This window comes from Danio rerio, chromosome 2, assembly GCF_049306965.1.
Source record: "Danio rerio strain Tuebingen ecotype United States chromosome 2, GRCz12tu, whole genome shotgun sequence".
Taxonomy (NCBI): domain Eukaryota; kingdom Metazoa; phylum Chordata; class Actinopteri; order Cypriniformes; family Danionidae; genus Danio; species Danio rerio.
The window spans coordinates 7,438,764-7,465,000 of NC_133177.1; the positions used below are offsets into that span (position 1 = coordinate 7,438,764).

Here is a 26,237-nt window from a genome sequence, read left to right on the forward strand (position 1 = left end):
ATTTGTGTTTGAGTGAAGATGACATTGTTTCTGAAAAACTGTCCACTAATTTTGGTTTAATAAACAACAACTAAAGGCTTAAGAAAACTCATGTGTTGGTTGCTACATTGAAAAAATGCTGGGTTCCACACATTTCATTTGTGTCGAGACAACATGAAGGAATTAAAGTTAACTTACTCTCCCCTCAATAACTTTAAATAAATATTTTTATTCCATTCAAAGCGAATGATTCCTCCTGAGTTTTCAACCAATGGAGAAGAATAACACAGACTGCTTTACTGTGTTGTTTTCCGTTTCTGTTCGTGTAATCAGTGCAAGCTAATTCATCAAACAGTTTTACTGTGTAATCTCTTGTGTTACTAAAAACTTTCAACAAACATTATAGAAGTTATGTTGATATTTCTTTCACTTTGATCCATGTTTTTACTGAGGAGATGAAACGATTTGTGCTCAGGAAGTATACCTTGGCACGGAAAGTATATTGTTGCATTATCGGCACAGAAAATCTTCTTTAATGAGTTTTTCAAATGTAGCCACTGTCAAAAAAAGATTTTATCTGGTTTCTGTTTAGCGTACACTCAAATCACATTCATTACTTTAAAGAAATGGTGAAAATCAGCTTTTGTAAGCTGTTTGGACAGAACTGTGTGTGGGTATAGTGTGTCCACAGTCATATTGGAGTGCTAGAAACACAATAAGTCTCGTTTTTTTAATTTCCTGACGTTAAAATAGGATTCAAATACCTTCCATTTTAAATGCGGTTTCCCCACCCACCAAATTGATTGACAGCTGTGTATTAATATGTCTCTGTAGTAACACGTATAAAGCTGCGGCCACACTGGGCTTTTCCTCCTATAGACTTCCATTCATACGCACGCGAATGCATCAGACCGGAAACGCAGAGTCATGCGTCAAGTTTCGCAGGTTGCTGTGGTGCAAAGTTCAAGCTTGGTGAACTCTGACCTGCGAAATCGCATCACTTGACTGCATGAGACCAACCGAGGATCAAAACATGACCTCTCTGGACAGAAATTTACAACATTGAGCAATCGCTCGCTTTTTTAAATGTCTAATAAGCTTGTTTAATCCCGCCCCTTTTCACAGCGCCGCATGACAGAATATCGAACACACAAACTCTAGTGTGACCGCAGCTTAATCATCAACAAGACAGGGCGTGCACAAAGCAACTAAGATTAAAAGATCTGTTCAGCGCTCTGTGATCATCAATCATCATCAAATGTGATCAAAAATGAGTTTTACAAGTTTAAAACGGTTTTAAAACGGTGCATGTTTGTAATGGATTACAGTGGTTTTACCGTCTTTATCGCGTGTTAGTACAATTATAAAAAGTAGCTTCAATCCCGGTTTGTGGACGTTAAACCAGGTATATTTGTACATTAACAAAACGGATGTCCTTAGAGCAGTGGATATTAACGTGTATCCTGTCACATTTGCCATGCAAAAACGTGTGTCTGTGTGAATACGAGAACTTTGTAATGACATTGTGTGTGCCTCATAGTTGCAACTCCTCAACAAACACATCAAATAATAATAACAACAACAATTGGAAAGTTCTTACTGTAGTATTTCTCACAAACGTTACGCAAGATCTGCTTCCTTTATGTCTGTCACTGTGCTGTTTATCCAATGTATGCAGCCAGAGATTGAGGCACACTCTGACAGGCTCGAGGGAATGGTAGGCGGGGAGAGCTAGCATTAAGGGTGCTTTCACATCTGTAGTTGGCTTCATTTGGTCCGCACCAAGGGTAATAAATGATACATTGTTGCATCTTCTGCCGTCTTTGGGTCGTTTTCACACCACACTGCTGGCTTGTGTCCGAACCAGTTGAAACGAACCAAAATGCAGTCATCTGACAAAATCCACATCTCTCATTGGCCAGATGTTGTTGAACATATTTCATAAACTGCTTATTGATTGGTCGGAATTCACGTGCGGGAAAATGCCAATGAACTCCCGCAGGTAAACAAAACTGGCAGACATAAATTGTCGCTTTTTACTATGGAGGGACGACTGCGCTGACTGATTGTATCCCTGCTTTAGACAAACTATACATTTCGAGAATGAAGCACGGCTGCGGCTGGAAAACAGTGTTTAATGCATCGCTCGTCACTTCAGCAGGAGACGTGAATTAATTTAGCTAAACTGCGACATGCTCATCTTGCGGAAATATTACCAACGATCCATCAGGTAATGTTTTCCCCTCTCTCTCTGGTAAAGCGCTGTCAACAAATATTTTTCCTCCACATCCCATAATGCACAGCGCATCAGCCTACGGCAGATGAATTAGACTAAAAGGCGCAGTACTTTTGGACCTGTTTTAGTTCGGATCATATTCTCACCACAATCGAACCGCTCCACGGTTCGTTTGAAAGCGTACCGAGACCACCTCTTCAAGCACGTCTCGGTACGCTTATTTAGTCCGCTTTTGGTGCGCACTCGAGTACGATTGCTGCATTCTCACCTGCCCAAACGAACCGCACCAAAAGGGAAAACAAACTCTAGTGCGATTCAATCGAACTAAATAAGGCAGGTGTGAAAGCACCCAAAGACACAGACAAAAAATACAGCTACAGTGTGTTCAGAGCAGAAAATCCTAATGTTCTGCATGCTATGATAAATAATCTGATGGGTGTTTCAAGCAGAAACTTTAGACACATCCTGGAGACACAAAAGACTTCTCTTAAATCTTGAAAAAGAGACAAAATGGGTGACCTTTAAGTACATTTTTGGTAATGCGTAATTAACTTAAAGTGATTGGTTGAACTTCTGTTCATAGGTTATTATTACAATAAAAAAAATCCCCAAATTTGCTTAGAAAGCAGTCAGGATCCCAATATAATCAAAGAAAACAATGGTCACTTTTTTCTTAGAGTGAAACGGAATGAAATTCTGGATCTTAAAAGCAAAATCTTCATAATAAAATGAAAAACAAACAACAAAAATAATTTATTGTCACAAAAAACTTATGCTGACATTTTATTTATAATTTGCAAGTTAATATCAAGTAAACATTTAAAAAAATGTTGAAATGCTTCATAGTTATCTGTGAAATACAAAAAAAAAATCTACATTACACTTGTTATTTATTGGCACTAATAAAAATGCTGTTATTGAAAATGCTATTAATAAATTATTTTATTTACTCTCAATATTACTATTATTATTGTTAATATTTATAAAGAATGTGTTTGGTTTTGGATTTCCGTCAAAGGAATATATATACATAAAAAATCATATCTGTAACCCATAAATTCTGATTGTATGTAAAACCATCAATTCCTGAGAATGTAGAAATGCTTTTGTTCCAGAATAGCTCCATTTTTGGTGAGATGTACACATTTTGAGATCGCACTTGTTCAAAGAACTTGAAAAAAAGAAACGGTACCTGCTTCTCAAATATGCCGACATCACATCCTGCTCTTGTGATTAGCATAGCTTGGGAAGCCCAACTGAGTGATCATGATGTTGGAGTATCGGAGCGGCATGTGTCCGTAGATCTGTGCGAGTTTGTTGAGGCAGTAGGAGCGCTGCAGCATGTGCTCCGGTCGATGCCACATGCCAACAAACCCGCTACTAGCGTCCTTCTCTAGATTACTCATATGCACTGGCTTCACAAACACCCCGGAGGGCCGCTTTGAAAGTTGACGGGCCACGATAAAGTTCATGGCGATGTCGTCACAGTTCTGCGTTCGGTCCAGCAGGGTGTGCACTTCAGCAGGCTGCTCCTGGAACTGCTTCAGGAAGCGGCGATGAAAGAACGAAGCTCCCACCAGGATCATTGAATACCTGGAGGAAAGCAAGGTTAGTATAGTTTATAAACTAAAACACTGTGCAATTTAGTATTGGAGGTTTCATGGCTAAACTTGACCAGCCTGGTGGCCAATCTTCATTGACTGCTTGATTCACCAGTAAGGGCAGAGTGTGAAGGTTTACTTAGCAGAGTATTAGCTAGGGGTGTCGATCGAAATTTATGCTCAATTTCGATTATCAAATCAAATAATAGAATCGTCGATGCTGCCATGCCCCCATGTCACGTCAGCTTGGCTTGCCAAGCGGGAAATAACAGGCTTGTTGAAGTGCTTGTTAAACTGCAGAAGCAGGAGACCCGTCGACAGAACTTAAACCCTCTCCTCTTTCAATGAAGTCGCCGGTGTGTAAGCATTTTGGATTTCCAGTGAGTTATGTTGACAACGTTCGTGCTGTCGACAAAAAAAAAAAAAAAAAACAGTTTTGCAAGCTCTGCTATGTACGTATTACGTACGGTTCGTCCGATAGACAACACCGGCATCGCGATCCTCCGCCCGCCCCCGTTGCAAATCCGCTCGCGAAAAGTACACACTCAGGCCCTGTTTACACTGTCTTTGTTTTTAAATGGCATTTTAGAACGAAAACGATTTGACATACACAGTGGCGTGTAGCATTTCTGAGCAGCCCTCCTTCCTCTCTACCTCTGAAAATGCACATCACGTGACCACACAGACACAGACGCACTCACAGCCATGCACTCGAGACAGCAGGTCCAGGCAGTCAGAGGACTGCTTCAATCTTTCACTCACTTGTACTTTGTATTTCAGCGAACACCTCAGATACTGTTGGCTGGTTCCTGTTGGTTGTGCGTCTTTTTTGCCGACGCCATTATAACGACACAGATCACTGCCTATTCACGAGTCCCGCAGAAAAAGTGAATGACAGGTGGTAATTATGTGTGTATCTTGCCTTTATTCATTTACTGTATGATTTGTTTATGGCTAAAACAAAGACCATGCAGGTCAGGTAGTTTAAACGGTAGGCTACAAATAATTAATTGGTCATTAATTAATTAATTATTCATAATCGAAAATCGAATCGTGCCTTTAGAATCGAAAATGTAATCGAATCGAGGATTCGGAGAATCGTGACACCCTTAGTATTAGCACAGTTTTGCTTAAAATATTACATCATGGGTGACATGTCAAAGTTCAAAAGAGGACAATTGTTGTCTCGCTGGTGCATCTGTGACCAAGACAGCAAGTCTTTGTCATGTATAAAAAGCCACGGTATCAAGGGTAATGTCAGGACACCACCAAGAGGAAGAACCACATCCAACAGAAGCAACCGTGGACGCAAGAGGAAGCTGTCTGAAAGGGATTGTATCTAAAAAAAAAACATTAAACCTCAGCTGCCCAGTTCACTGCAGAATTAAATGTGCAGCTCAACTCTCCTATTTCCACCAAAACTGTTGATCAAGAGCTCCAAAGGGGCAATATACAAAGCCGGGCTGCTCTAGTCAAACCTTTGGTCACTTATGCCAATGCCAAACGTTGGCTTCAATGGTGCCAGCAGTGAACATCTTAGGCTGTGGACAATGTGAAAACATGTATTGTTCTCTGATTAGTCCACCTTCACCGTCCTTCACTCATCTGGGAGAGTTATGGTGTGGAAAAGCCCCAAATAAGAGTACAACTCAGATTGTGGCATGCCCAGAGTGAAGCATTGGGGTGGATCAGTGATGGTTTGGGCTGCAATATCATGACATTCCCCGAGCCCAATACTTGAGCTAGATGGGTGCATCACTGCCAAGGACTACCGAGCCATTCTGGAGGACCATGTGCACATAATGGTTTAAACACTATTCTGAAGTCAGACCTGTGTATCAGGACGATAATGCACCAATACACAGTTTCATTGTTCAACCCCTGTATATGTACATATATTTATACATAAACAAGTTTCAGTATGGAATTTTATGTTTCAATTGATTTTTAAAATAGATATTAATATATTCAACAATGTTTCACATATACACCTTTTATTGGATATTTTCTCACTTTCTGACCATTCTCTGTAAGGCCTAGAGATAGTTATGCATGAAAAACCCAGTAGATCAGCAGTTTCTGAAATACTCAGAGCAGCCCGCCTGGCACAAACAACCATGCCACATATTCAAAGTCATTTAAATCACCTTCCCCATTCTGATGCTCGCTTTGAACTGCAGCAATCATCTTGACCATGTCTATTTGTCTTGACCATGAGTTGCTGCCATGTGATTGGCTGATTAGAAATTTGCGTTAACAAGCAGTTGGACAGGTGTACCTAATAATGTGGCTGGCGAGTGTATGAGAATATAGTGTGCTTCTGTATAGGAGGAGATTTAAAAATTAAACATCTCGGTGACGGAAGGAAAAACAAAAGGCAAAGTGTAGAAAAAAAACAGACAATTGTCAATCTTGCATAGTTGGAACCAGGAACATGCAGATTCTTGTGGTAAAGTCTAGATCGAATAGGCGGCCGGCCGGACATGCAATATGCACATCAATTAAAGTAGCCAATTAATGACACTGTATGACAATCATTAATATTTTTACAGTACTGTGACGGTTGGGTTTAGGGTTGGGGTAGGTGTTAATAAAATACAAAAAATGAGAAATTTAATAAATAATTCTTGTTAACTTCGGACTGCAACCATATCTGATCTAGCAACAACCCTTTCTTGTTGACTTTGCATTATATGTAAATGCTGCATTAGTCAGATTCTAACCTGTCTCCTCCACCTTTGTCAGGATCCTGAAGCTCAAAGCTGCCATAGCTGTAAACACCAGATGCAGAGCTTACATGCTTCCGTGGAACAAATCCCACAATCTGATCTGGGAATTGCTAAAACACACACAAAAAAAATAAATAAGTAAATAAAAACAGGATTATTTGTCTGTGAAAAGAAGGCTGCATGATACTGGGAATATATGTGATTATATTGATGTAGGAATATACCTTCCAGACAGAAAATGCGAAGCTGATATCAGGAACACTCAGCAATATGTCATCGTCCAGCATCAAAACAGCTGTTTAGGTGAGAGAGAGAGTAGGTCAGTATTCAGTAAAACACAGCGATAAAGTTATATAGCAAAATCAAACAAAAATAATACTTCTGTCATCATTTACTCTCTGACTAACTTGGGGGACCTATTTTGCAAAAATAAATAAATTTACAAAAATGTAAAAACTGTACAATACGTTATCACACCATGCTATAATATACAAACCATAACTTATTCTACAATGAGTATGCATTTCATTTCAGAATTATAACAATTATTTCAAATATTTATAATAAATAGAGAGAGATATAGAGGGATGGATGGATGGGTAAATAAACAGATGAAATGATGGATGGATGGATGGATGGATGGATGGATGGATAAATAAAAAGATGAAAGGATGGATAGATGGATGGATGGAATAAAAAAGAGAGATGGATAATTGGATGAAATAATAGATATGGATGGATGGATAGATGGATGGAAGGAAGGACAGACAGATTAAATGATGGATGGATGAGTAATAAATAGAAATAGAGATATAAAAGGTCGGATGGATAGATGGAATAATATATAGAGATATGGAAAGAAGGATGAAATAATAAATAGAGATATAGAGGTATGGATGAATGGATGAGTAAATGAACAAATGGATGGATGGATTGAATAATAGATATAGATGGGTGGAAGGATGAAATAAAGAGATATGGATGGATGATAGATGAAATGATAAAAAGAGATATGGATTGATAGATTGATGGATGGATGGATGGATGGATGGATGGATGGAGGAAAGGATAGACAGATAAAATGATGGATGGATGGATTTAGAGAGAGAGAGAGATTTAATTTTATTGCCATTTCAGCTTCTATGGCTATATCATGGCAAAAAGAAAATAGATCAAGTAAAAATATTCTAACAATTAAAAGTCATCAACAGCAATAAATAATGTACAAGGTAAAATATATAAATAATAATAATAATGATAATATATAAGATAAAAATCTAAAACAGTTTTTTAAGATTTCCTTTTGATAAAAATTCTATAACTTTAGATGGATTCACGTTTAAAAATATTTCCTTTAAAGTCTCTCCAGATAAATATTGTTTTCTGATAACATTAAAAATGGGGCATTCCACAAGAATATGTTTAACTTGGATGGATTTATGAATGGATGAATAATAAATAGAGATAGAGATATAATGGGACGGAAGGATAGATGAAATAATAAATAGATGGAAGGATAGATAGACATGTGAAATGATGGATGGAATAATAAATAGATGGAGGGATGGATGGAAAAAGGGGTAGACAGACAGGTGAAATGATGGATGGATGGAATAATAAATAGATGGGAGGGATGGATGGAAGAAAGGATAGATAAGACAGGTAAATTGATGGATGAATGGAATAATAAATAGATGGAGGGATGGGTGGAAGAAAGAATAGATAGACAGGTGAAATGATGTATGGAAGGATGAAATGATAATAGAGAGATGGATGGAAGGATGAAATAAATAGATATAGAGAGATGAAGGACAAACAAATGAAATGATGGATGGATGGACAGGTGAAATGATGGATGGATGAAATGATAAATAAATGGATGGATGGAAGAAAGGATAGATAGACAGGTGAAATGATGGATGGATGGAATAATAAATAGATGGAGGGATGGATGGAAGAAAGGATAGATAGACAGGTGAAATGATGGACGGAAGGAAGAAATGCTAAGTAGAGATATAGAGGGATGGATGGAAGGATGAAATAAACAGATATAGAGAGATGGATGGACAGACAGACGAAATTATAGATGGAGGGATGGATGGAAGGAAGGATAGATAGACAGGTAAAATGATGGATGGATGGATGAAATAAATGGATGGATGGATGGATGGATGAAATAAATAGATGGAAGGATGGATGGATGGATGAATGAATGAATGGATAAATGGAAGGGAAGATAGACAAATAAAATGATGGATGGATGGATGGATGAAATAATAAACAGAGATATAGAGGGATGTATTTCTGGAAGGATGGAGAGACAGATGACATCATGGATTGATGGATGAATGGATGAATTAAATAATAAACAGAGATATGGATGGATTGATGGATTGATGATGGATGAATGAATGGATGGATGAAATAATAAACAGAGACAGAGATATGGATGGGTGAGATATTGTGGTCACTTTTATGTCTTAAATGACAAAATCAATGCTGCTGTACCCAATCGTCCCGTACCTACCATCAGTCTTGACATCGGGGTGCATCATCAGTCGGTTGCGCATTCTGTTGACTCTCTGCTCCCTGAAGAGGACGGGCACAGGATGAGGGCCAAGCTCGTCCCACAGCCTCCTGGGTGGCGTTTCTCCTGGGTTGTTCCACACTATAATGATGCACTGCAGGTGAGGAACTGCCTGGTAATGGTTGAGGAGCCTCAGGAGAACATCGGTGCGGTTGTAGGTCTGCATAATTATAGTAAAGCTCTCCTCTGGGTCCGCCAGGGTTCGTGAGGTGTTGGAGCTTCGTCGGAGCTCTCGGAGAATATTGATGTCTTCATTGTTGGGCAGTAAAAAGGTCAGAGAGACTCCAGCCAGAAGCAGCAGCAGGATAAACCCGATGACGACGTGTGTTCGCACGCGGCCCAATGACCTGCAACAGCACAAGTGAACCCTGATGGCGACAAGAGGATTAAACAAATGCTTCACTCAACTTCATTGTGCTGCAAACCTTTATTTGGTGGAACACAAAGAGCAAATTGAAATCATTTGTCTATAAGAAATAATGTTTGTAGCTTTTACAAAGACTAATTGAAGAGTTCAGATGCAAAACCCTCTAAATCCATCAGACCTCTTTTCTTGTAAATGAGCATTTTCTATAAGCTATGAGCTATAATCTGGTGAACATCGCAATATATAATAGCAGAAAAACTAAATATAGCATTGCCTTTTTAAACCATCTCAAATTATCTATCATATATTCAGTACATCCCATTTTATAAATGCTGTTCTTTTAAACTTCTGGTTTATTAAAGAACCTAAACAAAACTTCTTTGCACGAACAAAATTGATATAGATAAAATGAAGATACTTGAAAACATCCTTATGACTAGGGATGCGATGATTAACCAGCTTCACTATTAACCACGATTTAATTCGTCACAGTTAATTAATCGTGAAGGCTTCTCAACACCGCGTTTCTGCACGAAACAAAACTGCAGCAACTAAACAAAGTTATGCCAGCTGTGCACTAGTTTGTACACCAAGACTAATAACTGCACACATTGGACTGACTATGACTGGGGCTATTAACTAAGGCACGCTCGTGCAAGTTCGTTATTTCCAATGGAGGGATGCGCACACGACGCAACACGCTCACAATTTTCAGGCGCACCTATTTGAGATGATAGGGCTTTTGTGACCACGGGAATTGCAAACGGCTAAAGTTTGAGGAAGAAGCAATGGAAAGTATACAGATTTGCAAACTCACTTAAAGTTACAAATAATGGCGCCGAATGCCAGACGAGATCAACCGAGTGTTTTCGGAGAGAGTGCTGTAAGACTCGAACCTGTTTCACACCGCAAGCGTGAGCAGAGCGTGTGTTTTTATTGGCGTCCATGTTAACAGATTTCATACTGCACGCAGAAGCAGTGCGTCAGCATGAGGCGTGAGCGTCGTTGAAGCAGCAGTGGGGTGATAGTTTCGCCGCTGGGTCTATTTTTGCTGGTGCATTGATAATGACCAAAAACACATTGAATGAGCAATTTTACCCAAAATGCATCAATGATATCCACTGATTTTTATATATTCAATTAAATGAACTTGAACGATTAGAACGGCAACAAAAATTTAGTTGGGCTCGAACTACAAAATGAAATTTAAAACAATTTTAAACTAGTGAGGTTTTGAAATCAATGAATGCAAATAATCGAGATAACTGTGAAACCGTGATTTTTTTCTCAGACTATAATCGTACAACCAACATTTATAATCACTGCATCCCTACTTTTAAATAAATCACGCCTTAAAATATTTTCAAACAGGTATTTCAGATTGTAAAGACTTTTCACAACTTTGATGTTCTTCTGTTTTTTTTTTCTGCTGATTTATGCATAGTTTTAGAATATAAGATCTCTTTCTCTATAAATGCATAACTCCAAACGTACATGTTCCATAGAGCAAATTTACTGTCATTTCAGCTAAACATGTTTATACTTTCTCTACTTTAAAAAAAAGTTTTATTCTGAAAGTTTCTGATGCATTAATAGTTGTTTAATGACTCAATCAAAACTATAAATAGAGCAAATGCAAGGCACAGGGAATGATTGTGATTCCATTATAACTAAGATGCCTTTCTTCTAACTGCCACCACAACTTTTTTGTGTGACTGTTAGCTTTAGATTGCTCTTTGTAAGAAAAAAAAAACATTGTCAAAAAGGCTGGAAAACACTGCATGTGTCGAGTTAACGCGCGTAGTTTTGCAAATGACGTCGTCAGATCTATGGACTTAAATATGACTACAATAATTTTTTCAAACAGGACAAATCAACTTGTACCTCATGGTATTCCCATCATACGAAACTCCAGTCCAGAAGGAAGTTTACTTGCTCCCACGCATGCGCAATAAATTCTTAGGTGGACAGCTGTTTGAATCTATTCCCTGAGTCGACTCATTCCAATGAACCGACTCAACGCCCGTAAGTCATTCCATTTAATGGTCGAGGGTAGAGAGGAATGTTGGTGGTAAACTTTGCTCTTTATAATAAAATGTGTAAGCGATGAAAGCGTTACACTACATTAATATTCACTAAATAACAGACATGTTTAGCTAACGATTTGAATCCTAATGTGATTTGCATCTACAAAAATAATTCAGCTCTCGTACGCCATATGAGAAACTGGACTTGTCGGTTCACTGACTCGAGGAGTCAATCCTGTCCAAATGATTCCTTTAAACATTGGTTCAGTAGGTTTTGCTTTTAGAAACGCGTTCAGTTTGTTCAATCAAAATATTCGTCTAAAAGCGATTTATTAAATTCAAGTGATAGATTTAATGCAGATTTCGTGCTTTATGGTTTGTATATCCTCATATCGTTGAAAAACATTGTGCCTGCTATTGAATGTTCGTTCCTGCAGAGAGCGCTAGTGAGTTGCATAACTGATATGGTTTTGTTAGAACTCAGCCGGCGAGCTGCAGAGTAAAATATGGTGACAAAACCCACTAGCTGCACTGCGCTGTCCTGTCCAGCGGTACCACTACACAATGGACTGAACATTCCCATTCTGGGTTTGGGTGAGAACAAACTTATGTGTGGAATATGCATGTAAGTTAGCCATAACGTTAGAGCTATGATGTTTATACTGCTTCTTACTGAACACAGGCACGAATAGAGCTATTCTAGTTACGTTGTACTTTCTGCTTGCTGCTATTTGTATGGCTCAGAAACAATATGATAATACAATATAATAAACAATACAATATAATAAACAATATAATAATAAGTCGACTTAAACACGCTGTTTGATTGACTCGCGAGTCTTTTACAGGCTTTTGTCACATGCTTTGACAACGTTAGTGTTTGGTAACATTCCGATGGCTGTGTATGGCAAGCCCAGTTAACATTTATTTATTTATTTATTTTTTTTTTACTGTAAAGAACGTACAGAAAAATAAATAAATGCCAGGGGGTAGTACAGTCAGGTGTGAAAATAATAGTTACAGAGTAACAAATATCTTGTGAACTTTACACAATGAAATAGTTTTATGAGGTTTAGGATTGTGTGAAATAATAAGAGTGTCCGAGTAAGATTTAAGGTCCTTGCAGAAAACAGGGAAGTACGGCTTGACATCTTGAAACTTACATTTATGTAAGTAGAATTTAGCAAGCAAAATAAATAAATTAATCAAATAATATTTGTCTTTGTCTTCTTTAGGAAAGTTATGACATCCAAATAAAATATCCTTATACAACAAAGATAAACTTTGAGAGGAAAAGGTGTGTACAAAAAAACAGAAATCCTTCCAAAATAAATTAGCATAAGTACACTCCCAAAACATATGGGACACAGATTCATCTTCAGTGCCACAGAAGGAACATGAAGTATCAATATTTGGATACATCTTTTTAATGTAAAGTTTAACAGGGTAAAATAAGTGCAGCAATTTGTAAGAGACATCTCTTACTTTATTGGTTATTAAGTATTTGCATGATAATGTCCACACTTTTTTTCCATGGGATATTCTCATATAAGCCATTCCAGTGGTACACTATATATGGAAGAGAAGTAAGCTCTGCCTAAAACAACTGTCAAATTCTTTTGTTCCGACCAGAGGGAGAAGATATAAAACAAATTTTTCCAATCATTGTATCAAAAGGATGAACTATTGACAAAGAACTCTGGGATCTGGCAGAGTTCTTGAGAAGAGATATGGCTCCACGGGGAATAGCATCCATTATTATGGAAAACTCACGAGGAGTGACAGGGATATTGTATTTATTTAGAAATTCTGAATAAGAATACAAGTAACCATCAGAATTGCCCAGTTCACATATAATCTATCAAATGTAGCTAATCTTTACTAGAAGCCTACTCTAATAAATAAGGACTAGTACGCAATGAAATACTAGTAACGTGTAATAACTAAACAGATGGTACGAGTATTAAAAAAAATCATGTCCTTAATACCTATAATGACATACTATAAGTAGAAAATGATTTCCCAGAGATGGCTTGCGGCTGGAAGGGCATCCGCTGCGTAAAAACGTGCTGGATAAGTTGGCGGTTCATTCCGCTGTGGCGACCCCGGATTAATAAAGGGACTAAGCTGACAAAAAATGAAATGAAATGAATGAAGTAGAAAATGAGTAGTTGAAATCTTAACAGATCCTTGTAGAAGTCAGTAACAAATATTTAAGAATATCTTAAATAGATATCTATCTTCCTTTTTAAGATTAATAGGAGTATCTGCCAGATAAAGTACTTCAAATGAACTAGGAATATGAAGATCTAGAAAAATATCATTGATGGCGGAGTGCACCATTTCCTAAAAACTATCAATTCTTGAGCACTGCCAGAATATATCCAACAAGGATGAGTAGTCCCCGATTGTAATGATGTAATTTTTGGTGTAATACAATTTTTTTTTGCCTTTTCTTATTGTCTCATCACTCGTATATTTGAATTGCTGTCCTCTCGCATTCCTCAGGTACATCTCATTATGGAGGCTACAGTCATGAAGCAGTGCTTTATGCTCTACAGGAGTGTGGCATAAGGCACATCGACACAGCTAAGCGCTATGGTTGTGAGGAGGCTCTGGGAAAAGCAGTGACTGAGAGTGGAGTACAGCGGGAGGAACTCTGGATCACCACCAAACTATGGCCTGGAGATTACGGCTATCAGAGCACCAAACAAGCCTGTCGGGATTCATGTGCCAGGCTGGGGGTAGATTATTTAGGTAAAAAATGTCACAATCTTAAGCATTAGTAAAAAGAAAAATGTCTTATTTGTTTTATTTTGGTTAGAATAAAAGCAGTTTAAAATTTTTTTTAAACCATTTTAAGGTCAATTTTATTATATATTTTTAATTGTCTCCAGAATAAACCATAGTTTTTTTTTTTTAAGATTTATTTTTGGCCTTTTTGCCTTTATTAGACAGGACAGTAATTAGACAGGAAGTGAAGTGGGAGAGAGAGAGGGGGTTAGGGTTGGGAAATGTCCTTGAGCCGGGATTTGAACTCGGGGCGCCCCCATGACCAAGTTCAAGTTCCAAGTTCAGACTTGGAAGAACGAACTCATAAGGATGCGAGGACACAAGTCGGGTACTTGTACTTTGTAACGTCACTTACCTCACCATGGATTCATCGGTATCACTGTACATTAACAATAAAATTATTTAATTATATACAGCAAGGCCTTATAATTATTATTATATTGATATTATAAATCTACATTTTTGATTTAAGACAATGTAAACAAGGCGAGGCAGTGGTGCAGTAGGTAGTGCTGTCGCCTCACAGCAAGAAGGTCGCTGGGTCGTTGGTTTGAACCTCGGCTCAGTTGGCGTTATTGTGTGGAGTTTGCATGTTCTCCCTGCCTTTGCGTGGGTTTCCTCCGGGTGCTCCGGTTTCCCCCACAGTCCAAAGACATGTGGTACAGGTGAATTGGGTAGGCTAAATTGTTCATAGTGAATGTGTGTGTGGATGTTTCCCGGGTTGCGGCTGGAAGGGCATTTGCTGCGTAAAAACCTGCTGGATAAGTTGGCGGTTCATTCCGCTGTGGCGACCCCGGATTAATAAAGTGACTAAGCCGACAAGAAAATGAATGAATGAATGAAAAAGTAAACAAATCACTATAAATGAAGTGAAATAAATTATTAAACGCAGACTTCCAGTCTTTGAATATTAGATTTAATAAACTACAATGAACATTATACAAGTATAAAGTACAAGACGTACACAATAAGAAATCAAGATAACGTTAAGCAATTTGGTAAACAAAGACAAACCTCGTACAACATGGTAACTTAATTAAAGACAATTATAAAGGTAACAAAATAACACACCTGATAACATAAAAATTGATTTATAAGACCAAAAACTGTTGATTAGATATGCACAAAATGTATTAAATATCAATAAATATCATGTATTAGCCATAATGGACAGATGCAATCCAGCGGCACATTCGTGATGGATTGGCTGATGTAAAGCTGCTCTCACCTGGGGAGGTGATGAGGAAGCTCCCGCTAACAGGCTTGGGGGCAGAGTCTGCATAAGCTGAGGCACATCGCCAAAGACGTGCTGTCTTTATAAATAAACTGCAGATTCGAGTTTAAAACAACTACATTCTCACTTGAAAAACTCTTAAAACTTTCATTTGTAACACAACAGGGGAGTATTTTTAAAACCGTGCAGGTTTTCTCCTCCGCCATTAGCTTTCGCAGGGTACGCTGCAATGCATTCTAGGATACTTGTGCTTTGGAAGTTCGCACAAGTCACCTCTCGAAGCATCCTTGGCAAAAAGGGCGGAGCAAATACACATCTGGGAATTTCATCTGTACATGGCAAGATGTGAACTTTAAATTGGAACAGGTCTTCGGCGACAGTTGATGACGTTTAACGAGGACACAAGTACAGACAATAACGCATATTGAAAAACCGCCATTGTTATGCACCAAGCTGCCTAATTACCCCAACTTGCCTAATTAACCTAGTTAGGCTCTTAAATGCCACTTAAAGCTAAAACTATTTGAAAAATATCTTGTAAAATATTATTCACTGTCATCATGGCAAAGATAAAAGAAATCAGTTATTAGAAATGAGTTATTAAAACTATTATGTGTAGAAATGTGTTGAAAATAATCTCTCCGTCAAACAGAAAAATGCGAAAAATATACAGACGGCTAAAAATACAGCGTTTTTTCAGCATTTCATTGTAATCATGTCTTTGTAATTGCTTCTGAATCATCTTCTTTTGCTAGACCTGTACCTGATGCACTGGCCGGACTCCATGGTTCCTGGTCGCTCCAGTCAAGAGGTTCGACTGGAGACTTGGAGAGCTCTGGAGGAGCTTTATGATGAAGGTTCTGCTCTTTTACGCTCAATTTTCTGTTTTGAAATGATCGCAGGTAAAGTTTGTATATAAAGTCCCTTCACGTTGTGCAGGTTTGTGTCGTGCCATCGGAGTGAGTAACTTTCTGATCCCTCACCTGAACGAGTTAAAGGATTGCGGTGGAATCGTGCCTCATGTTAACCAGGTGTGATTGAATTCTTTTGTCATTTAACATTAAACAAATACAATAAGTCAGTGTGTTCTCCCCGTGTTGGCGTGTGTTTCCTCCCAGTGCTCCGATTTCCCCCACAGTACAAAGATATGCGCTATAGGCGAGTGGTGTGAGCTAAATTGTTTGTAGTGTATGTGAGTGAATGAGAGTGTAGGGGTGTTTCCCACTGATGGGTTGCAGCTGGAAGGGCATCTGCGGTGTAAAACATATGCTGGATTAGTTGGCGGTTCATGCCGCTGTGGCAACCTTTGATTAATAAAAGGTTGAAAATAAAATAAATGAATAAGTCATTCATTCATTCGTTTACTTGTCGGCTTAGTCCCTTTATTAATCCGGGGTCGCCACAGCGGAATGAACCGCCAACTTATCCAGCACATTTTTACGCAGCGAATGCCCTTCCAGCCGCAACCCATGTCTGGAAAACATTCACACATACACACACTCATACACTACGGACAATTTAGCCTACCCAATTCACCTGTACCGCATGTCTTTGGACTGTGGGGGAAACCGGAGCACCCGAAGGAAACCCACGCAAACGCAGTGAGAACATGCAAACTCCACACATAAATGCCAACTGACCCAGCCGTTGCTCGAACCAGCAACCTTCTTGCTGTGAGACAACATCACTACCTACTGCGCCACTGCGTCGCCATGAATAAGTCAGTGTTTCCCAACCCTGTTCCTAAAGGCACACCAACAGTCCACATTTTCAACCTCTCCCCAATCAAACACACCTGAATCAACTCAGAAAGAGAGAAGAGACTCCAAAACCTGAAGTGAATGAATCATATAAGGGAGACATCCAAACTGTTGGTGTGCCTCAAGGAACAGGGTATGGAAAACACTGCAATAAGTCATGCATAAACCACATCTTGTATCAAATATATCCAAAACAACTTTATTTCATTAATACACACACACACACATGGAGATGGACTGCTGTAATGTTTGCTGTAATTGACGCTGTTTTTATTTCAGTTTGGTTGTGTTTCACTGTGTTGGCTGCACTTGCAGGTGGAGTTTCATCCTTTCCAGCAGCCAATGAAGCTGGTTGAACATTGCCGGAAGGAGAACATTGTTTTCGAAGGCTACTGTCCTCTGGCCAAAGGTCAAGCTCTCACTCACCCACACATCCTGGAGCTCGCCAAGAAATACGGCCGCAGCGCTTCACAAATCTGCATCCGCTGGAGTATTCAGGTGCCGGTTCCGCTTACATTACATGCTTTCCAGCTCTTTAAAGAGATTGTTTAGCCATTGATATCATTTCAAACTTGAATAAATTACTATACATCATCTGCACCCACTGGAAAGAAATTAAATATTGTGTGGTGATGGAAATGACAGTGGTGGACAATTTCAACAGTTTATTGTGAAAAAAATGACCAATTGTTTCAGCGTTTAGCTTTGAATTAATACCAGCCTTTCACGTATACAAAACACTCTTATTCACCTTCATTTTGTTTGGTTTTTAAAAACATCTTTGAAGGTACAGCATGTTTGGAAATGACGTAGAATAAATGTATTTCCTTATCAAGCAATATTTACCTTAATTTCTCTTCTAGTGTTGTTGATAAAAATGTAAATTCCCTCCATCATGAACACGTTCTCAGATGGCACTTTTTTTTTGTACAATATATTTATTACTTTTTTCAATTTGCATATCACAACAGATGACACAATTACAGAACAATAATCATGAAGGCACAGCAAACTTTTTACCCCCCATTCTTCCTCCCAACAACCCATTCCCTTAAAAATAAATAAATAAAATAATAATAAATAAGTAAATAAATAAAATAAAAATAAATAAACAAATAAATATAATAAAAAAGGGAAAGAGAAAAAAAAAGGGGGGGGGGGGTGTATGTTTAAAGCAGGTAGTCTGTTTAGACCATGATACTTCCCATATTCCTAAGCTTGTTCTAGTTGTAGTAGACTGTCAACATTTACATTGTACTTTAGAAAGTTATTAAAAGGTCTCCAGATATCTTCAAACACATTTTATTTCTTTTTGACAATGTACGTGATCTTTTCCATTGACATATGCAATGCCATTTCTTTAATCCACTTTCCTATTCTAGATTCATTTATATTTTTCCAATTAAGAGCAATAATACGTTTAGCTTGTAAAATGCACGTTTATGAATCTGACCTCTTTGCTTTGTAGGAGAGGGCTGACAGGAAATATACCCATGATAAAAATCTTAGGATCTAATGGTAATTTATTTAATAAAATTTGGTCAATTATTTCAATAACATCTTGCCAAAAGGGTTTCACTTTCACACATTCCCAAATACAGTGATAAGGTGTTCCTCTCACCTCATTGCACTTTATACAGGTATCTAGAATATTATCATTAAACTTGTGCAATATAGCAGGAGTTATGGATGTTCGCATCAGATGGCACTTTTAATTTTCCTAGAAACCACCTAAATAATCTTTCACACAAACTTTTTAAAGCGACATTACAGCGTTGTGATGGAAATGACACTGATACTGTGCGACATTTTGTATAAAAAAATATTGATAATAGCCTCACATTAATAACTATAAAATATTTAAATTATTTCACTTGTGCGTAATTAAGATACATGAATAGATACCAGATAAATATTTTAAAATGTTATTTTCAATGAAGTTTAAAACTCTGGGTGTGCGACAAAGTGAAAACATTGATTTTGACACCTAAAAGGAGGTTTAATAATATGAAATAAATATTATAGAAAGCTAGTATTTTTTTTAAAGTAGGTTTTATTATTAGTTTGACAAAGAAAGAGAAATTTGAACAAAATTATATAGATTTTTGGATATATGATCCAAAGTAGTTGAAGAATGACCCATATATGTATACAAGGCAGGCACATGCACATGTTCTTATTACCTGTTTACCAAGATAGCTTATTACAAATGCAAAACTATTACATTTTCAAGCAGTTTCAAGCTCTTTAACCTGAAATCTAAGCAGTTTTAGTTTTTACATTTACAGTAGATTCAAATTTAGGCACTTTTAAGCATTTCCAGCACCCGTAAGAGCCCACATTCATGGATTAAAAACTAGTTTCAACAGCATGTTCTGCAAAAAGTAGAGAAACACTGAACAATTAGACATGAGCATTCAAAAGTCATACATTACCTGACAAAGGTCTTGTCGCCTTATCCATGTTTTAGGTAGAACAAATAATAACTTGATTTTCAGTTGATCATTTGTTATCAGAAGTGGCTTATATGAAAGGCAAAGGCCTCTAGCTTACACTTATTTTACCAAAATACATTTAAACAGAAAGAAATAATAAATAAGAAATAATGTACAGTATAGAATATAAAGTCATGCTGCAGTGGAAAATAAAATAATATTGTGCATGACTCCCATGAGCTTGGAGGACTGCATCCATACATCTCTGCAATGACCAAATCAATTATTAATAAAGTCATCTGGAATGGCAAAAAAGCGTTCTTGCAGGACTCCCAGAGTTCATCAAGCTTCTTTAGATTCATTTTTAGTGCCTCCTCCCTTATCTTACCCAGACATGCTCAATAATGTTCGTCTCTGGTGACTGGGCTGGCCAATCCTGGAGCACCTTGAACTTTGCTTTCAGGAACTTTGACGTGAAGGCTGAAGTATGAGAAGGAGCGCTGAAGAATTTGACCTCTCCTGTGGTTTGTAATGTAACGGGCAGCACAAATGTCTTGATCCCTCACACACCCCCATACTGAATGTAACCCCAAACCATGATTATTCCTTCTCCAAACTTTTGTCAGGTAGTCTAGAGAAGGTCAAATGAAGTTAATCTGTGAAGGTTGTTGTGCATTTTGGGGGATGCTGAAATTTCACCTTAAAGCTGAATATTCATAACGTTTTGTGAGTATTGAATATTGAAAAATGGAAACTAACATTTTAAGCAATAAACAAGCTAATTATTGTCCAAGGCACTCAAAAAGTAAGTGAAATTAACATGGCTATTATTATAAAAATAGCACTATTGTGATATTCCATCACTTGGACTTAAAATATGTCATTAAATCTCAACATTTTAAAATGACAAGACTTATCAGAACTTTTATGACCTGTTGGAACCCTTTCATGTCCATAAATGTATAGTTAAAAATAGTTTCATAATATTAGGAAAAATTTTATATTAATGTATGCAATATATGATAGTCTTATCTCCCATTTTGATTAGTTGTTCTTTCTTTTCCAGTGTGTCATGTGTCGGATATAATTCAGAAGCAGCGGTTAGAACGGTTTTCATTAATCTGCTTCTACATTTAATTTCAGAATGGAGTTGTCACAATCCCAAAGTCCACCAAACCAGACAGGATCTATGAAAACTGCCAAGTAAGTTCTAAGTTGTGTCATCTTAAAGCTGTGGTTTTTCAGCAAAAGCAAAGTGCACAAGATTATGTTATGCTACAATAGTGTGTCGTCAAACTTAGCATAGTTCATCCAAAAATTACAAATTTCTCATCATAACTCACTCAAGTGGTTCTAAACTTTTATGAATTTCTTTCTTCTCTTGAACACAAAACGAGATACTCCAAAGAATTGGAAAAAAACAGACACTAGCCCCTTTCACACATACAGACCTTTCCGGAGAATTATTTCTCTGGCGGAATCTGGGCGCTGCTGTTGCAATGGAATGTTCTTTTGAGTGTCGCCTCTTGGTGATTCTAAGCTCTTTGGTCCCATTTATGAATTCTCTCACGGGGCATTATGGGATAAGGCAGTGTGCATGGAATGCGCACTTCAGAAACTTGCCGGATGTAGTAAGTCATCCGGGTACTTCTCGCATACTGATTTTCGAATTCGGTGAATTCAAACATACTGCTCGGCTCGCGTAGTGTATAGTTTGGAAGTATGCTGTTTCGGACGCAGCCATATTATGTACATCTCGACAGGCAAAAGTGTTTCTGTTTATGTTTTCATCCAAGTTGTTCACAATACTTGTCCATCCACAGAGTTTGTAATGGAGTCAAATGTTTACAAATACAAGCGCAGCCGTTTAGAGCTCATTTCTACAAATACAAGCGCAGCCGTTTAGAGCTCATTTCTACAAATACAAGCGCAGCCGTTTAGAGCTCATTTCTGGTTGATGATGTCAGAATTTACCGGTATTTTGGAATGGATGTGTGAATTTTCCGGAAAAATTCCGTAACGTCCTCGCCTGTGTGAATAGAGCTTTTTTAAATGTACTGGTAAAGTCGTTTCGCACATTTTCCGGATATTTACCGGTATCACTGTGTTAAAAGGGGCTATTGGCTGTTTTCCAACATTGTTATATTTTCCTTTGTGTTCATTAGAAGAAAGAAACTCAATCAGGTTTGAAGCAAGTTGAGGGAAAGTAAACAATGATAGAATTTCCATTTTTGGGTAAAGCATCCTGAAATAAACTACATAATATTAGCTGAAATAAGAGGTTTTTAGTAGTTTTTTTCCCTACAATCCAACCAAGCAGGCACAAGACATCAACATGACATCAGATTGATGTTGTAGCCCAATGTCGGGGGACGTTGCATTTTGTTTGGAAATGAAAATCGGGTTAATGTCAGAACCCACGTCAATGTCCAACCTAAAATCAACCAAATATCAACTAATGATGTTACAGCTTGACGTTGTGTGGACGTTACCACCATGGTGTATATCAGATGTTGGATTTTGGTTGCCATACCTGATGAATAAATGTCAGTATTTGACGTCAATTCGACGTTGGTTTAAGATGTTGGGTCGATGTTGTATTTTGGTCACTTTCTAACACAACCTAAAATCAACCAAATATCAACGTCATTTGACATCATTATTGGATGTCCTTAGACGCTTGCTAGACGTTGAATTGTGGTTACCTGAACTAAATTTAACCTTATATTGATGTGTTACGGCATTGTGTGCCTACAATTAGCAGAGACGGCTACAGTCCACTAAACTGAGAATATATTGACTATTTATTCTTAGCTGATTTCGACTCACCTATTTCTAGTTTGTACTTGATCATAGTTGCATCATCCTTTTGAAATCAAACTCATAATGCTGTGCCGCTCAGGTGTTTGGGTTCAGGTTGGAGGATTCAGAAATGGCTGCCCTGAGTACGTTGCATGATGGGAGACATGTAAGCTGGGACCCAACTCATGTGGAATGACCAAGTCTCCTTGAAAAGCAGCTCTTCAGGTGAGCTTGGAAAACAATACAGCCTTTTTGTGCTGGAGGAATGTTTTCGCAGTTCCTAGAATTATTAGAGGATCTACCCATGCTGGATTTAGTTCTCATCTGAGAAATTCACCCAAAAATGTAAATTCTATTATTAATTACCCTCAAGTCATTTTAAACTGAGACCTTCGTTCATCTTTGGAACACAAATCAAGTTATGTTAGATCAAATCCGAGAGCTTCCTCATCCTCCTTAGACAGAAAAGATCCTGACTCATTCAATGTTCAGAAAAATGCCTCCCCAAAAATCCTCAAAACAGACTACATGGTTCAATCAGAAAACTATCAAGCTACGAGAATACTTTTGTGCTCACATAACAAACTTTATTGAACATTTTCTTCTCCTCAGTGTCAGTATAGGGTGCACGTTTACCAGAGCAGTGTGCTCTTTAAAGGTCCAGTGAAGTGCTTTGAAATGAGCATTATTTTATTCGATGTTTGATGTAATCTCAACTGAAAAATAAAGAAAGGGCGGGACATAATGTAGCCCCACCCCTTTAAAAAACAACCAATAGCGTGTTTTTAACGTTTTCACAGCTTTGCCAGTCAAGCCTGGTTTATACTTCTGCGTCAAGTGACCGGCGTAACCCACGGCGCATGCAATGCGAGTAGCTGTGCATTTATACTTCTGCGCGCTGTCCAAGTGTGCCGCAAGCCTGCGTTTGAGTGAAGGTTTCGGCCGTTAGATCGCCCCCTGGGGGCTGGCTGCAGTACAAGTCATAAAGCCCGCCTCCTCTGTGTTAATGAAGGAGACTTGAGCCCAAATAAAAAAAATTATTACACTTGCAATAAACTGTCCCGAAAGATGGTTCTGGTCGATTAAGGCACTGGTTATTGTGCTGAAATAGGTGCAGATCCTCATTTTTTTAAACAGTTTGTTTTTAGCAGTAATTTAATGCTGGGCGTGTCATCGTGATTGACAGCTGTGATTGACAGTTTCTCAAAGCAGCGCGTCTGAGCTTCGGCAGGAGACTGAAGTGTTATTATTCGATTTCTGTGTTATTTTACCATGACAAAATGAGTTCAGCAGTAAACTATAGTTTCTGACATACATGATCCTGGTGGAACACTGTTTATTCGCTAAGTTCAGGGCTTTTTTCGGGCTTTATTAGTTTGCTGATACACGCCTAGCCACCCAGATAGCAAAATACACTAGGGCCAGTTCCAGCTAGATTTCAGCCGAAGACTTACCCCTCAGAGCTCAGACTGACTACCTCTGCTGGACGTACTCCGGATGCCTGGACTCACTGCCCGAATCCAGCCCGAGTCAATCGAGCCAGATGCGGCGGCCGAGCGAGCCGGCGCTGCCGCATGCGAGCCGTAATCAGCCCGCGACGCCGCGAGTAGGTTATGCGCTGCGGCCTGGAGCTGGCACGATTAAATATATAAAACCCTCATATTTGTTAACGTTATTACATGCATTTGTGTTGATAAGACAGCAAACGCATGCTGATAAGTTCAGGGGGCGTGGTTAATTTTACATAAAGCGTTTGGTTGGAAGCTCGACTCGGCTCATTTTCGCGGCTCCTCCTCTGGCTCCATCAGACAGTCCTTCTGCGCATGTCAAGGCTCCAATTTCAGCAGTCTTTTGCGACAGTTTGTGCCCGTCAAGCAGGCGTTTTGCCCTCAAAGCGTTCAATGGGAAAAGGGGCTGTCGCGTCGTCCATATTTTTTACAGTCATTGGCGCTGTCTCTGTTGGACTGCATTAACACTTCCGAAACGCTAGTTGGCAGTGAGGAGTAAATGTTCCTCTCTGTCGAGTTTCTTCGCTGGTATTTTGCTTTTCCTGAACACTTCCTAAATGTTCAAGTGGCTCAAACTCGCTCATTTTGAGGCAGAAACCGGTGGACGTGCAACAACTTTAACTATGAGGTAAACACAAATCAAAACTTTCCATCCGGAGCTCCTTCACGGGACTCCACACTTGTAAACAACTGCTCCAATTGGTCCCGCCCAGACTCGTCATCGCTACCAAGCCGACCAATCACAGAGCTTGCGCTACACGTCATTGCGACGTGTAGTTATATTTTTTGAGAGGTGCACGTCAGCGAAGCCGACGGCCACGGCGTAGGGCTATGCATCAACGCCATAGCATAAGCGTGCGTTTGACGCAGAAGTATAAATCAGCCTTAAGAGTGGTTTAGCTCAAGCGCATCCAATGAAAAGAAAATGAGAAGCGTCTTGAAAGGGACGGGGCATGTCAGATACTAGACAGCATTTGATTGGTCAAGATTTGATGAGAAACTAAAGTAAGAATCGTTGATCCATTTAGGCGGAATTGAAAACTGCCACTTTGGGTGTTTTTATCAGTTTTATATTTTCTAAACGTGAATTTTGTTACTGTTTTGGAGCACACTAGCTAATAGATATCCTTAAAACTAACATCTACTGTACATTTTAATTTTAATTTCACGAGACATTTAAGTGTGTTGCTTTTGGTCGTGCTGCTGACGTACACCCCCTGTACTCTTGTGCTTTAGTCTCAAATAGAGGAAGTTGCACGCAGGTGTCCTGGGTACACATCAGCGCACGGTGGTCATGAACGCAGACTATAATACAAATCTTAATTTGTGTTCTGAAGATGAATGAAGGTCTTTAACAGGTTTGTAACAACATGATGGTTAGTAATTGTTGACAATTGAAACTTTCGGGTGAACTATCTCCACTTCTGTGTTTTAGTGACAGTAGCAGATGCCAAATATAAGCTAAAAATCTCTTAATTCACAAAAAAGATTTTAGGCTCACTTCAAGTGAATGTGGACTTTGTGAGAACAAGGCTCAGTGTCAATAATTTGTACGCCCACACGGATTCTGTGTATACATATTCAAGAGTTCACACTTATCTGATGATTGTTAATTAAGCTTGCTTGGCGTGCTGTCCCGGGAAAGAGCCCTGAGCTTATAAGATCCTCGAGCTCTGGGCTCCCTCCCGTTGCAGGGCAAGAGGGGAGTTTGAGCTCAGGTAGATCTCGATTACTCCCCCACCCCCCGCTTATTGTAGCTAAGTGTCAGATATGGATGCTGAGAAGGTGTACTCAGCTTGGCTAAAATATTTTGGATTAATTGTTTAGGGTGGGAGGAAACCGGAGGACCCAGGGAAAACCCATGCGAGCACGGGGAGAACGAGCAAAACTCTGCACAGAAATGTCGCCTGGTTTGAAAAGGAGTTAAACCTGGGGCATTCTTGCTGTGAGGCAACAGCGCTAATCACTGGCCACCATGACGCCCGTTTGAAAGGAGGGAAAGTAGGGTTGGGTGTGGGGGGTGTGGGGGGGGTTTCTTCGAGACGAAGATATTGAGATGAGAAAGGTCGGGTTATTTATAGTGAGTTAAGGATCGTCTGATAGGATAATTAGTCATGAGCTTAAGTTGGAACAGCTGTAAATAATCATAAGCACGTGATCCTCTCGAAATTTGTTTATA

The 26,237-nt window shown here is 38.7% G+C and overlaps 3 protein-coding genes across 8 annotated transcripts in view; 2 read left to right on the forward strand and 1 right to left on the reverse strand.

The window, feature by feature from the left end:
- Positions 1 to 11,429, reverse strand: part of extl2 (exostosin-like glycosyltransferase 2) — a 47,109-nt gene extending 35,680 nt beyond the window's left edge. Inside the window, exons 1-6 of one of the 3 annotated variants that reach the window (XM_073918001.1) lie at positions 11,384 to 11,429; positions 9,073 to 9,500; positions 6,770 to 6,840; positions 6,540 to 6,655; positions 3,408 to 3,808; positions 2,968 to 3,065 (exon numbers count right to left, since the gene is read on the reverse strand). In XM_073918001.1, coding sequence (XP_073774102.1) covers positions 3,430 to 3,808; positions 6,540 to 6,655; positions 6,770 to 6,840; positions 9,073 to 9,500; positions 11,384 to 11,388 — 999 coding nt within the window. In that variant the 5' untranslated portion in view covers positions 11,389 to 11,429 and the 3' untranslated portion in view covers positions 2,968 to 3,065; positions 3,408 to 3,429. 3 annotated transcript variants of the gene reach the window in all.
- The window catches only part of xpr1b (xenotropic and polytropic retrovirus receptor 1b), a 573,636-nt gene that overhangs the window by 121,035 nt on the left and 426,364 nt on the right, over positions 1 to 26,237 (forward strand). The window lies entirely within an intron of this gene.
- zgc:110366 overlaps positions 11,999 to 26,237 on the forward strand; it is a 16,182-nt gene continuing 1,943 nt past the window's right edge. Inside the window, exons 1-7 of one of the 4 annotated variants that reach the window (NM_001017779.2) lie at positions 11,999 to 12,120; positions 14,035 to 14,283; positions 16,309 to 16,410; positions 16,493 to 16,584; positions 17,629 to 17,811; positions 20,892 to 20,951; positions 22,651 to 22,775. In NM_001017779.2, the coding sequence (NP_001017779.2) occupies positions 12,033 to 12,120; positions 14,035 to 14,283; positions 16,309 to 16,410; positions 16,493 to 16,584; positions 17,629 to 17,811; positions 20,892 to 20,951; positions 22,651 to 22,746 (870 nt within the window). In that variant the 5' untranslated portion in view covers positions 11,999 to 12,032 and the 3' untranslated portion in view covers positions 22,747 to 22,775. Of the gene's footprint in view, positions 12,152 to 14,034; positions 14,284 to 16,308; positions 16,411 to 16,492; positions 16,585 to 17,628; positions 17,812 to 20,891; positions 20,952 to 22,650; positions 22,776 to 26,237 lie in introns of all 4 variants that reach the window. The other 3 variants (XM_073917135.1, NM_001291346.1, XM_073917130.1) reach the window with 3 other exon arrangements.